Source organism: Lycium barbarum, chromosome 8, assembly GCF_019175385.1.
Source record: "Lycium barbarum isolate Lr01 chromosome 8, ASM1917538v2, whole genome shotgun sequence".
NCBI classification, from domain to species: domain Eukaryota; kingdom Viridiplantae; phylum Streptophyta; class Magnoliopsida; order Solanales; family Solanaceae; genus Lycium; species Lycium barbarum.
The window spans coordinates 7,820,658-7,835,667 of record NC_083344.1 but is presented as its reverse complement, the minus strand read 5'-3'; the positions used below and the strand labels follow the sequence as shown (position 1 = coordinate 7,835,667).

Genomic DNA, 15,010 nt, shown 5'->3' with positions numbered 1-15,010 from the left:
ACCGTACTTCCTCGGGACACTTTCCTTTTTAAATGAGGCAAGTGCAAATGCGAATCGGAAAAAAATAGAACCGCTACAAACTAACTGCATGTGACCGAGCAAACCACATGGCTTGCTGAATCAACTTGGGACATGTACTGATGTAGAATATAAGTTAAACATAAATGATATGGGAAAACATGAGATTCAGTAATCGTAAGTCTGAAAATACTGTTATATCATGAATGCGGAAAATAGTCTGATCACATAATAATGTAGCCAACAAGGCTAACCCAACTGCATATCTGACATGACCTGACTGAACTAGTCTATGAAACCTCTGAAAACATGAGTTTGAATACTAAAAATGTTTACCAGGACAAGGCTCCTAGCATACCTTTACTGCATGACATGACACGAACTAAAAATAAAGATAACACCTCGAATGAAATGGGGCTCACCAAAAGCTGATAGGAGCAAGGTACTAACGAGCAGATCCGTCGTCCTGCAAATCAATACCTGCATCGTGAAATGCTGTCCTAGGAAATTAAAAGGGATGTCAACACATTTGAATTGTACTGGTATGTAAAGCAACTGAATGAACAAGCACGACACATAAAGTGATAGAGCTGAAACTAAACATGAACATGAGTATAATCTGACACGAGTATAATAATATATGGGTAAAACATCTGTAAGTACACATATATCTATGGGAGAGCCTTAGTATAACCCATAAAGTGAAACCACCACGGGGTACGTGGAGTCTGGTACTGGCCCGACCTGCAGAGCAGCCCCCACACCTTGCCAGGGTATGAGACATAAACATGACATGAAAAGATCCAATCAATTGTCTGAAGGTGTCGTCAACTGGGCGGATGGACCCTTACCCTATGTTGACGTACATAGTTTCAGGCTGTCTGAGCCTTCTCCATAAATCTATGCTACTCCCAAAAACATGAACATGAACATGGTTATTGTTGGCTTAGAAGCCCATGGTTTTCATAATATGACTTGTAAACATGATTCGTATGTATAATTTAACATGAATATAGATACATTATATAACTTTTATGAAACATGGAAACATACCGGATTTCATGGAATTGAGTGTAATGATTCATGACTTGTATTTAAGAACCCATAGAATTCAAAGCATTTGCATTCATGGATTACGGATAGGTTCATGACAATTATAATGATGTATCATGAATACAATTATGAAAACTGTACAGGAAAGCATGATATATAGTTATATATGTGTTTAGGGTTTTCATGAACTAAAGCATGATCTTGATTCTGAAGCAAAATGTGTTTCATGGATTGTACGTGGCGTGGGGAAGAACAATAATGTTCCCACACGTGGATAGAAACCTTACATACCTTAGTTGCTCCAAAACTTGAAGAAAAAGTATGAACTTTTAAAGAAGAACCCCAAGAATCTGAACTTGAAACCTTGAGAAGAGTTTTCTTGAAACCCTTAAGATTGTAATGTAGAATCTTGTTAAAAATCCATGTTTATGTGTTAGAATTACTTACAAATACATGGGAGAGACTTACCTTGATGTGGGAGGATGAACAGAGGAGAGAAAAGTTGTGCTAGGGCTTGGAGAACTGAAAATGGAATAAAAATTTGGAAAAGGCGATTTTAATGAACCTTCAGGTGGCATTGGCATCTGCGCCACATATGGCCTTCTGTGGTTGCAGATGCTAACGCACTTTCGAAACAGAATGTTGGAAACTTTGAGAAGGAAAATTTATCCCAAATGCGTTGAGAAATGCATCGCAGATGGCCATATGCGTCGCATTTTTTGTTCTGCATCGCAGACGCTTGTCCGGCGGAATGCTCTGCTACCCTTCAGTGAAACGGCCATAACTTTTTATACAAATGTCCACTTGACATCCACAATATATGGATAGAAAGGTATTGGAAAGGCCTACAATTTCATTAAAGAAGTTAGAAAAACTTCCTTATAGGTGTTTCCGTATACTCGCTTTAATTGAGACCTTGTGAAAACTCACTTGTAAACATGCTCCGTAGAGTAGCTTCTGACTTTGCTTTATCCTAAGACTCTTTTTATGACTTGAGTAGGTTTCAAAAAACTTCCTACACCTTTGATATTGGTTCCATTATATCATCATCTTACGAGTCAAACCTTAACCTGAAGGCATGAGGTGTTAAAAAAAGGAAGGGTTAGAAGAGGAAAACCCTAAAAGCAAAGAGTTTTCTAATGAATTTCCTAAAACGGAATGCTAGAGGCGCTAAGAACGCCGAGTTTTGAAGGCGATGTGAGGCTATGGTGGGGTTCACAAGCCTGTGATTCTTGTCCTGCTTTAAACGAGAATGACTGACCATAAGCACCTCTACAAAGCTTTGATGTTCTTGGGGCACATCCAATCCCCTACAGTGGGTTTGTCATGTGGGATTGTTGAGCTTTGGAAGGAGGATCCTCTTAAGTTTGAAAATGTCTCGATAACCAATCTAGGCATCATATCACTGTTAAGGTAATTCCCTCCTTCATTACTTGGTTGTTTATTGTTGTCTATGCTACTGCCATCTCTGCTAATACAAGGATCCTTTAGGAAGAGCTAGTTATTTCCTCTAGAAATAACAATTCTAGCTGGCTTGTTGCTGGGGACTTCAATGAGGTCCTAAGGGCATAAGATAAGCTGGAAGGGAATAACATTAGTTTATCTAGGTCAAAACTCTTTTGGAAATGTTTGAATGACTGTAAATTGATGAATTTGGGCTTCACCGGTAGCAAATATACTTGGTCTAATAACATATTCTCAAATGCTCATTCTCCAATTTTTGAAAGACTAGATAGATTCTTTGCTACTGAGGATTGGATCCATGACTACCCTGAGTCCACTGTCACTCATTTACCAAAAACTCACTCTATCACTTTCCCATCTTGCTCAATTTGCTGAAGAACCCTCTTAATGTTATTGACAAACTCTTTAGGTTTGATTCAATATGGTATAGCCATGCCTACTTTCCCACTCTAATCCAACAATGCTTTAGTGAAGATGGAAACCTTTATGAAATCACTTCAAATTTCTAAAATCTAGCTATCATCTGGAATAGGCAAACTTTTGGGAACATCTTTCATAAGAAGAGGAGCATTCTTGCTAGGTTAGGTGGAATCCAGAAATCAGTTAACTATCCTACTAGTAGCTTTCTTCAGAACCTTGAAACTGATCTCCAGACTGAATATTCATTTATCTTGAAGAGTGAAGAGCAGTTCTGGAGACTTAAGTCTGGGATCACTTGGCTTGTAGGGGGAGATGCTGTCACGACCCAGCCCCGTGGGCCGCGACTGGTGCCCTATTTGGACACCCAATCCATTCGCTTACCAAATCGACATATCAAAGACTTCTTCAAACTTATCATACGTCTTTTTAAACAGATACTGAAAACAAATATCATCTTAAGCGGTCGCCCGTACAGAAACATCATATCAAATCCGGAAGGTTGGCGGAATACACATCGCCCAGATATACAAACATATATAAACATATGGGCCGTTTTGGCCATAATATCAAACGGGACCGCTTAAGGCACAAATCACAAACATAATAGAACAAACACGACCCATGACCCACATATACGTCTGCAGACCTCTAAACAGACCAACCGAATCATATGACGGGACAGGGCCCCGCCGTACCCCAAATAGTCAGATATACAAAGCATATATGTCACAAAAGATGTGTACCAACATATGGGCTCCGGATCAAAAGGAGCACTCTATAATAGCAGAATGTGTGGCCTACACTGGCGGATCTCGAACCACTGTACCTGCGGGCATGAAACGCAGCCCCCCCGAAGAAAGGGGGTCAGTACGAAAGATGTACTGAGTATGTAAAGCATAAAGTACAAAAATCCAAACCATAACTGAAGTGAAGGGTACAGAGAGAAAATACCAGATCAATATATCAAAACCTGTACTGAAGACATATGTACATAATGCAAACATAAATCATGCATAAGGCTCAGGAACGTGGTCACCACTCCGACGCTGGTGCCACAACACAGCATAACTCCAGAAGGTTTCAAATCTCTGTACAACCCCGTACATAACACATCATCACAACATATCATAAGCCATATCACAGCATAACTCCATAAACGGAACCCGGCCCTATGGCGAGGTCTCGGGAACCGTAACACAGCATACTGCCGAATATATCATAGTGCGCACGGTCACAAAACCGGCCCGGGAACTGGCGAACGATATCATAGTCATAGGCACGAGCAGAGTAGTGCGGAAACCATATGCATATACACAATTTAATTCCAAGACTCGACAAATAAGTACACATATATGTATATATATATATTGAGGTCAGAAGGTTCAAAATAAGTATAGAGTCTGTCAGAACTAGTATACAAAATATGAGCCTTTAAATTTACAAAACTTTCGAAAAATACTTCGTAAGCCATTTTCTGAAAATTTAGAGTCGTTCACATTTAGGAGTTTTCAAATAACTTATGGAGCAAATCAAACGGAGCCTTAAATTCATAGACAAAAGCCCTCTTTTTATATCATACCAAAATAGCTCAAGTAAGGCAAACGAAGAAAATCTCGGGGCTAGCGGGCCCACCTCGGGTCAAGTCGAGGTGGCGGATGTAAATTACGAACATTAGACTCTATGGAGTCATCCAAGGAAGTTTCAAGGAGATTCGGTTACGCTTATGAATTTTACGAATGTTTGATCACTTTTCCAACTAAACATAAGAATTGTAATTTAATTACATTGAATGAATAGTACCCAAAATCTAGCTCGGGTTTCTAAGAACAGAATTATCCCCGAGGCTCAAATCTCAACCTAGTATAACTAGGACATGCCAAAAGAAGAAAAGGGATAGCTTTACATACCTCACGTCGTTCAAGAGCTCAGTCCATCCAAGAACTTCCACAATTAATATGATAAACCTATAATCGTAAGAATACGCACGTGACTTAAGAAGGCTTTCGTATATCATATATATTAATTGATGACTTAATTCTAAACGAAACGGGAAGCATCTCCTCTATATCATTAGCATCTCCCAACTTGGTATATCAGCCCAACAACAAATAAATCCCAAAAACACAACATGCATGTCCATAACAACTTCAAATTACTCTATAACGAGCGACAAACTCGAATTACAATCCATATACTCCATGGCACCTTTTCGTATGTTTTCTTCTTAACCTTAAAAATATTCTCAATATGATAAGGACATCATTTACCACCAATCTCGGTTTTATATCATATATTTACAACAAGAAAAACAGCCCATAATTCTAACTATATCAATTGACAATTCTATCCGTAAGTTCGTGTTTATTCCATCAATTCCTATATCGACACTTGTATACACTTTTTTATTTTCGTATATACATTGTATAACAACAAGCAGGATAACAATAACTACAGCACATTTCACGATATTCCAGCTCACTAAATAATTTATAATAACCACCAAACAGTCCGTATGATAACAATAACCATTTACCCGATTTCCCGCAATTAATTTCGTAGTTCCCGTCTCACAATTTAACTATGACCTAGACGAATTTAAATATATCTTGTAGAGGAGAATTCTTACCTTATATTCCAAGAAATAATCTGCTTCCACCTTACTTCACTACGAAGAAAACCCGGATTCAACAACACCACAAAATGGAATAACGAGATCAAAGCAGTGAGTGAAACTCGAATATTTCTCTTGAGGAAAATAATTTTACGTCATGTTGCTGCCTCTTGATAACAATTCTTGTGATGAAACTGACTGTTCAATATATATAAAGCCGTGTGAATGTATTTTTGGGAGCTGTTAGTCGAATTGTCATTTTTCCTTCATCACAGGGTTTATGTGTATTCAGCAGCCCAAAGCATAATGAAGGGTGAAAGGTTATTTTATGAATATAGTACCATATATAGATGCTACTAGTAGTATCATATCTACGGCCCACTTAATGGATAAATTTCCATTTAAGAAAGGACCAAAAACGTGGCAAGGAATACATTTACACGCATGCAGCAATTTTCCCTTAGTCACCATAGTATGTATGCCAAAATGGGCCACGTGGAAGTGTTGGATTAACACTTTGTCCACCCCTAATTAAGATCTTCACTATGCTCCATATTTATTCCAATACACACGTAATTAATTTCTTGATCTCAATCTATTAAAATAGTACTTATATACTGTCCATAACCTCATTTTCCACATATAAAATATTATTCTCAATTACCGTCGTCACACTTGTTAAGGCCTAAATTATTTTGGGACCTCAAACTTTTATACCCCGATATCTTTATTTGCATACTTAAATGAGACCAAAATTCCATATAGTTCGTTATAACCTGTTCCATTTCTAAACTTTGACAAAACCTATTTTCTCCGATTCGTTTAACCTCCATGACACTTACCTATCACTTGTTAAACATAGCATAAATACTTATAACGTCAAAAGTAATATTGTCCTCGAATTTATGTCGATTAACTTACGACAAATACAACGTACAAAAGTACGGGATATAACAGATGCTAACACTAGATTCTTTAATACCTCAACCATTAATAGAAGAAGAAGAAGAAGAAATAAGATCCTCTCTTTGACCAACGAGTTGGGCAGGATATCACTGAATCCCTAGAGATAAAAGCTACTATTAGAGACTATTTTATCAAGCTTTACACTTCTGACCACTCTTTCTCTATCCTTCACAAGTTGGAACACATCTGTGATAGTCACACTCTAAATCCTATAGCTTATACTACTTTTGATGCACCCATTAGAGTCAGTGAAATTCATCAAGCCATTATGTCCTTCAAGCCTCTTAAGGCCCCTGCCCTTGACGACCTTCATCCTCTGTTCTACCAGAAATTTCGGGGATCTGTTAGTAGTAAAGTCATTGACTTTGTTAAGAAGGACTTCCAAACCCAAGCTATGGACCCAAAAATGAACAGTACTTCCCGTGTCTCATCCCAAAGTGTCCTAATGCTACTATGTTGAAAAACTTTAGACCTCTTGGCCTCTGCAACACTGTTTACAAGGTTGTCGCCAAATCATAGTAAATAGGCTCAAGCCTTTCCTGTCCTCAATCATTGGCCCCAGTCAAGCAAGCTTTCTCTCCATTAGAAGAGCTGCTAACAATGCCATTATTGTCCAAGAGTGTATCTGCCACTTCAATAAAATGAAAGGGAAAAATGCTAGCATGATCCTGAAAATTGACTTAGAAAAGGCGTTTGACAAAATTGAATGATCTTTCACAAGAGCAACTTTAAAAAAGCTGGGTTTTCCTCCTAAGTTTACTTCTCTTGTCCTGTCCTGCATCTCCACAAGCTCCATCTCTCTCCTACTCAATGATGGTAAAACTGATCACTTCATGCTCTCTGGAGGTATTAGATAAGGTAATCCTATGTCCCCTCTTATCTTCATCATGTGTATGAAAATTCTCTCCTGAGATATTGACCATCATGTAGCCTCCAACAGCTGGTTTCCCATAAAGATCACACTTGATGGACCAAAGATCTCTCATATGTTCTTTGGTAAGTAATTGGGCTTCCCTATCTTTCACAATAAGCCACTAATAATGACTTTCAATATATTATGGATAACATGCACCAAAAACTGGCTGGTTGGAAAACCAGATTCCTAAACATGACTGGTAGAACTAATCTTTGTAAAGCTTCTAGCATTCCTAGCCATGTTATGTAGTACATTAAGCTCTCTGCCCATATCCTGAACAACATCAACAAGCTTCAAAGGGATTTTATCTAGGGCACCACTACTGGAAAAAGAAAAGAAAATGTACCTCTTAAAATGGGACACTATCACTAGACTAAATGAGGAAGGGGCCTTGACATTCCCAAAGATGAGTACAGAAATAAGGCAAGCCATGCCAGTCTTTCCTGGAGAATGTATAACAATCACAATGCCCTTTAAGTAAGAACCCTCTACCATAAATACTGTAATAGAGGGACTGGAAAACATGCTAAGTCTAGAACCTGGCCATGTATTTTATATGGGTGGAAAATTTACTCCAAGAACACTAAGTGGATCATCCACAAGAGGAACAAAGTCAATAGGTTCACTGATAATTGGATCCATAACCATGAACCCCTTAGGAACATCATCCATGGCCCTCTCAGCCTTTAAGACTAGCAAGCAAAAGTCAGTGATTTCCATATCACTGGGAGACGAGATCTTAGAAAGCTACCTTTCTATATCTCTAAAAAGAACTATCGAGAACATGTTTATACCTCTTTCCACCACTGCTGAGGACAAACTAGTATGGCAAAGCACCACTGATGTGAAATTCTCTACGAGACAAGTCTACCACTCTGTCCATGCAGATCTCTCTAAGAACCAAAGTCATGTTGCCAAACCTTTCTCTTAGATCTGAAAATTTTAAATCCCCAACAAGATCAAATACTTCCTTTGGCTTCTGTACCATATGAGACACTGCCCACTAGAAAATTCATCCACCACATTGAGCTGAACATCAACCCTTTGTGCCATCACTGCAGTGGGGCTACTTAAAGTATCTTCCACATCTTCTTTGAATGCCCTAATGTCATTCTCTACTGGAACAACCTTGGCCAGCAATGCACAAATGTTGATTGTATCAATGACATGATCTTCACTGACAATGATTACCAAATATATGGATGAAGCTTAGGAAGAAGAACTTTAATAGTCACCTTATTTGGAAAAATCTTCTTCCTTTTTGTTTCTGGGATATTTGGATCACTAAGAATAATAATCTCTTCAACAATAGGAAAAACAACATCCCTGTTGGCAAAACCATCAACCACGCAACCTAAAACCACCATTGTGCTAGACAAAAGAGTTGCAAACCTACAAGAAATAAGGTCACCTTAAAAAGGAAACCCCTACCTAGAGGGCATCTCAAACTCAATACTGATGGATCCAATGACACAAAAATAGGATGAATTGGGGGGGGGGGGGGGGGGGGGGATTGGGGGCACTATTAGAAACTCCAATGGTGACTGGGTCATGGGGTTCATGAAAAGCATCCATAGCATGACCAACACCATGAATGAAAACCTTGCACTTAGGCAGGGCCTCAAAATGACTTGGGATGACAAGCCGATACCTTTGGAAGTGGAGGTTGATTCTCTAGTGGAAATTAATACGATTAACAAAGGAAATGAAATACTAAGCCCCATTATTTTTTATTCCAGGTTATTGCTGATGAAGCTGGAGAAGCCGTTGGTGCAACATAAGTAGTGGGAACAAAATAGAGTGGCGGATGCCTTGGCAAAACAAGGAGCCAAGGAAGCTAATTTTGCGGACCCAAATATTTGGTAGTTCCTCCAACGTTTGTGAATGAACTGTTTTGGGCAGATATTCCAAGAACTATGTGTAAAAGATCAGTTTCAGATTGTAATATTTTTGAAAAACTTGTAAACTCTGATGCTATATGGTGTGGCACCAATTATGCTAACTGCATGAACAATATATATATACATACATATATAAAGTATCTTTATTAACCAAAACAAAAAGAACACCTTAAAGCAAGCAACACATATGTAATTAATAGGCACCTGACAAACTTAAAGTAAGCAACACATATTAACAGAATAACAGTGTGCGAAGGCACGGGTAATGTTGGGTAATATTGAGTGCTTCGGGTAAATTGTTTGTGCCTCATGGGCAGTTTAAGTAATTAATAGATATACGAGTAAAAAGGGGTAATTAAATAGGTTTTGATGGGTATTTTGTGTAGTTTTCTCTATTATTTATCTATCGGAAATAAGTTAGACAAGTAAATTAATAATTATTTAATTAATTTTAGAGCGCAAGCAATAAATTATTTAAGGGATTTTCTCAAAAATACAAAACCCAATACAATATATTACACCCACATAGCCATATTTTTAGTTAACATTCACATAGCCAACTTTTTTGTCGCAGCAGTGCTTATACACACGGTATACAATATTATACAACATGATACAACATTATAGACTTACTGTAAAGAATGTATCAACCTTGTATAAAAATGTATACTAGTTTATATGATGTGTTTATACACACTTTTCTACTATTATACAAAAAATTTACAATATTATATAAATTTTACAAAAATTGGATTTGACTCCTATGAACTTCAACCTACGAAACTCCACACGAAATAGGTAAAGAATATCACCATATAGCTCAAATCTTCACCAAATAGCTTCAAATTTTATCGTAACTTCAAAATGACATCTCCAACGAACCACAAAATAATTTCAACAAACAACTAAACTCATTTGTGAGTTTTCTCACTTTTTAAAAACCTAGCGAATGGATTTTTAAATTTTGAATCTTAATTCACTCAACAATATTTAAATCTCTAATGATAAACATGAATATCACTCACAACCAATTTTTAAGCATGATTTCTGGGTCATTTATCGAAGATGACAAGGCTTCAATATGCTCAAAGGCAGAGCTTAAGACTTGAAAGTTTCTTTCGGTTTATGTACAAAGGGGCTAAACCGGGTAAGATGCAGGAATATGGGCCCTTTTTTGTTGTTAACTTTGGCTAGGTGACAGGGAGAGTAAAAATCTCATTATTTAATTTGGGAAGTCGATAGCCATACTTCACACGAAGTGATTTTATTACTCCATTATTCTCTAACTGATTACACTGAATTTAAGGATTAATAATTGTGGTACGGTCATCAATTTTGGCACTAAATGGTTCAGAAATTTTTCAAAAAAGAGTCGATGCTTTTAAACATGTTCCTTACTCTAACAACTCTCTTTGCTATGTTTTATGAATTTTATTGTTAGACTAATTACTCCACAGGGTAATACTTCTCATTTATCAAGGAAAACAAATATAGAAAAATTTAACAACTCGTCATAATTTCATGAGGTCTATGTCCACACGTTAGAATGAGACAATTAGTAGGCTGTTAGAAAGCTCTATAAATTTGTCACACCCAATTAATGGATTAACTCACTAATCAAAGCAGCGAACTACAACTAATTACTTTTCTCTAAAGTTCAATCACTTTTAGTGTGTAAAAATGGTTCGAAAAATCTTTGGTGCATCATTCTTAGTTGCATTTTTTGTCCTAGCTTGTACTGTTGAGGGTCGTAACATGCTAGAGAGTATTGTTGAAGATGACAATTCCATTGGAACTAAATGGGCTGTGTTGGTAGCTGGATCAAAAGATTATTATAACTACAGACACCAGGTCATATTTGCAATTCTTTCTTAATAAATTTAATATTTTACTATTCCTTTAATCTCAATATGGCACTATACAATATTTGAGGTTGAATATGTTGAAGTCTTTTTTATTTTATTTTAATTTTTTGGTTTAAACAAAAATTATCTATGGAAATGGTTCCACGAATGGAGGATAAAGGGAGTTAACTTAGGATCGAAATTGCAATTAATAGAGTGCAACTTCAACTCTCAAAATAACACCTAATACAATTAATTAAAATATACATATTGCATTTGGACTGCATTGAAGAACGTATGGTCAAAGGTATTAACTATTACACATAAATTGGAATTAAGGGCCAAAAAAATTAATGTTCAAGTGACTTATTTCTCTTAGTGAACGACTAACTCATATACATATTCATCCTCAATAATAAATATTTGTCATGGATAAAATATATAAGGCAGCTAATTAACAAATGAACTTCTCATGCCTTTCTAATTAATTTGTTCCTTTGGCCTTATTGCAGGCTAATGTATGTCATGCTTATCAACTACTGAAGAAAGGAGGTCTAAAAGATGAAAACATCATTGTATTCATGTACGATGATATTGCTTATCATCCTGAAAACCCTAGACCTGGAGTTATCATAAATAGCCCCCATGGCCATGATGTGTATGAAGGAGTACCCAAGGTATGTTTCTCTCTCTCATATTTGTCCAGATTTTATTACTTATATTTAATGTGTCTTTTTTTTTTTCTTTAATGTTTTATTTGTGTTTTGTGACATAGGATTACACAGGAGAAGATTGTAATGCTGACAACTTTTATGCTGTTATCTTGGGAAATAAGAGTGCTCTAACTGGGGGTAGTGGGAAAGTTGTGAACAGTGGTCCAAATGATTATATCTTTATCTACTACACTGATCATGGTAGTCCTGGTGAAATTGGTTAGTAATCTCAGGATCATTTAATTTCTTCTCATTCTGTTCATGAAGTAAAATAGAACTTACTTTAAGAAAAACATACACACGAAATTTCTAATCTTTTGTCATTTTTAGAAATGCCTACAGGTCCACCTGTCATTGCTAATGACCTGAATGATGTCTTGAAGAAAAAGCATGCTTCTGGGACGTATAAAAAGATGGTAATTAATTAACAATTGTTATTTTTGCTAGTTTGAACCAAATATATATTAATGTATGGTCTAACTTTGTTAATTGTTGGATCTTAATTAGGTATTTTACTTAGAAGCTTGTGAGTCTGGAAGCATGTTCGATGGTCTTTTGGGGAAAGGTTTAAACATATACGCAACAACATCATCAAAGCCGGATGAGCTCAGTTGGGCTACCTACTGTCCTTCAGATGATGGTGAGCCATGCCTTGGTGAGTGTCCCCCCAAGGATTACAAGCATGTCTGCTTGGGAGACTTGTTCGGTGTTTCTTGGTTGGAGGATAGGTAAGTAAATGCTAGCTTCATTTTTTGACTTAATTATTTCAATATGGTACGTTCTACCACTTATGCAAAAATTGGAAACACATAGCGGAGCTAGTGTATATGTAAATTGAGTAAGTAAAAAGGGTGCATCAACTAGGGACGAGGAAATTTTGTCATAACTATATATTTTAAGGAGCACTCTTTGGGGAGCTTAATTCTCATCATGGATGCAAATAGAAAGTCTAAAATATCGAAATGTTCGACTCCTAGTCGTTGTTAAGTTCTTTATTTTCCTAGTAAAGAGATATTTGAAGGTTTATCATTGGACAAAAGTCATAAATTTCCAACAAATACAAAGATATATGATTTTGAAATTGAAAATGATGGTTTTTCGAGCATCCTAGTAATTTGTGCTATATGTCAAACTAACTGCACTTTGTTCTACTAATGGCCAGTGATTTGCACAATCGGCGAGTTGAAACTTTGAAGAAGCAGTATCGGCGGGTAAGATCAACAACATTGATAATTAAATAATTTTGTAACACTAGATGAACAGATCTTCACTAAGAATATTACCAAGATCAATTAGTCATTCAAGAAGATTGTCACAATTTCATTTTGTGAAGTTTTAAATATCATATACTTAGCTAGTTGTTCATTCTACTAAATCATAAATATTTCCTAATTAACCTCGTTGGATGTTTTATCCATTCTCAGATTCGTAAAAGAGTTCTAAATAATGGTCATACAGAAGGTTCCCACATCATGCAATATGGGGATTTACATATACATAAGGATGCTCTTTCTAGATACATGGGTTCTGATTCTGGAAAACATACTTCTACCAATAACGACGAGTCATCGTCACCGTCAAGGCATGTTAACCAGCGCGACGTTCATATCTTGTATCTAAAGTCCAAGGTAATTTTACACTAGTTTAATTTCTATACATGACAGGTAAAACAATATTTAACTATGAGTAACAGTTGGTATGGCAAAAAATTAATTAGACATGTTACCTGACTTCTTTGTACTTTTTCTTCAATAATTAATGACAGTTCAAGGCTGCTCCTGAAGGGTCTACTAGAAAAATGGAAGCTTATAAACAATTAAGTGAAGCTATATCAGAAAGAGAACATGTAGACAACAGTGTAAGACATATTGGAGTTGTTTTATTTGGAGTTGAGAATGCTGCTAAGGTGCTAACCACTGTTCGACCTGCTGGACAACCCCTTGTTGATGATTGGGACTGCCTTAAATCCTTTGTAAGAATATATATGTTAATTAACTTAATTAGTTCTCATGCGACATTTTTTTTTCCCTTATGAGTTTAACGACTATACACTAGTTGTATAAAGAAATTATTAATGTTGGTGTACAGGTAAAGACGTTTGAGTCACATTGTGGATCGTTAACTACCTATGGCAGGAAACACATTCGTGCATTTGCTAATATGTGTAATGCTGGAATTAAAAAGGAGCAATTGGATGGAGCAATTGGATGGAGCAACTAAACAAGCATGTGCTCCTTAATTTGGGAATTAGATTACTCATGTAGCTTGTATGAAGCAGTTTAATTAATCTGCGTACTGAAGCAATGTATTAAACAATTAATCTTCTATAGTAATATGTTTTCCTGTTGTGGAGGAATGCCAATGTGTTATACGTACCAACAATTATTAATGGGAAAATGAATAATTTAGATTGTAGCTTCCTTTAGGTAACTCATCCTCAGAAATTGTAGCTTAATTATAACATGCATGCTTAATCCGCAGGTAATAATTATATACCCACTAAGGTTTTCCAAATGGATATTGTGTGGATAGGAAAATGAAAATCTGTACGAAACTAAGTTACTAAATGGATAACATATAATTTGGGTGAATACTGGAGGAAGTGGAAGAATAGTAGTACATCTTAATATTCCACCGGTTTCCATTAAACTGTGTGAATGCGGTTTTACAAATCAGAATCTTGGAGCAAGTTTGAGCCATCCTGCTTCAAGATCATTGCATTCTCAACCTTAATTTGAGATGTCATGTAGATCTTCACAAATGCTGTCGACATCCATGTTGAATTTCGCTAATTTTGCCTCTGGTTCCTGATTGGAAAATCAGAGCTCGATGTCTGCTGTATAATTATGGTAGCCTTACTGCCTGAGGAATTCCAAACTGCGTCAGAGCTGCATATGACATGCCGCTGTGCCAGAGGCGGATCCAGGATTTAAATTTTATGGGTTCAATCTATAGAATTTTAGCATTGAACCCATTATATTTTTAAAATTAGGGGTTCATATCTACTATTTATTGCAATTTTAATAATTTTTTACACATAAATTTAGGCTCCGCGTCCAAAGTTTGGGGTTCAGTTGAACCCCAACCTTATAGGCTACATACGC

At 36.5% G+C, this 15,010-nt stretch overlaps 1 protein-coding gene and 1 long non-coding RNA gene across 2 annotated transcripts; one reads left to right on the top strand and one right to left on the bottom strand.

Moving 5' to 3' along the window:
• Nucleotides 1-2,724: 2,724 nt before the first annotated feature.
• On the bottom strand, nt 2,725-5,906 carry LOC132605860 (uncharacterized). The gene is made up of 3 exons (XR_009569479.1): nt 5,582-5,906; nt 4,863-4,919; nt 2,725-3,781 (listed from the first exon to the last, which is right to left on the bottom strand). It is a non-coding gene; the product is annotated as an uncharacterized LOC132605860 (long non-coding RNA).
• A 5,045-nt stretch (nt 5,907-10,951) lies between these two features.
• LOC132605859 (vacuolar-processing enzyme-like) lies at nt 10,952-14,324 on the top strand. The gene is made up of 9 exons (XM_060319121.1): nt 10,952-11,200; nt 11,706-11,870; nt 11,969-12,125; nt 12,237-12,322; nt 12,414-12,634; nt 13,069-13,117; nt 13,331-13,534; nt 13,672-13,878; nt 13,995-14,324. Exons 1-9 carry the CDS (start codon nt 11,030-11,032, stop codon nt 14,124-14,126), a joined length of 1,392 nt encoding a protein of 463 aa, XP_060175104.1. The 5' UTR covers nt 10,952-11,029; the 3' UTR covers nt 14,127-14,324.
• Nucleotides 14,325-15,010: the final 686 nt, after the last annotated feature.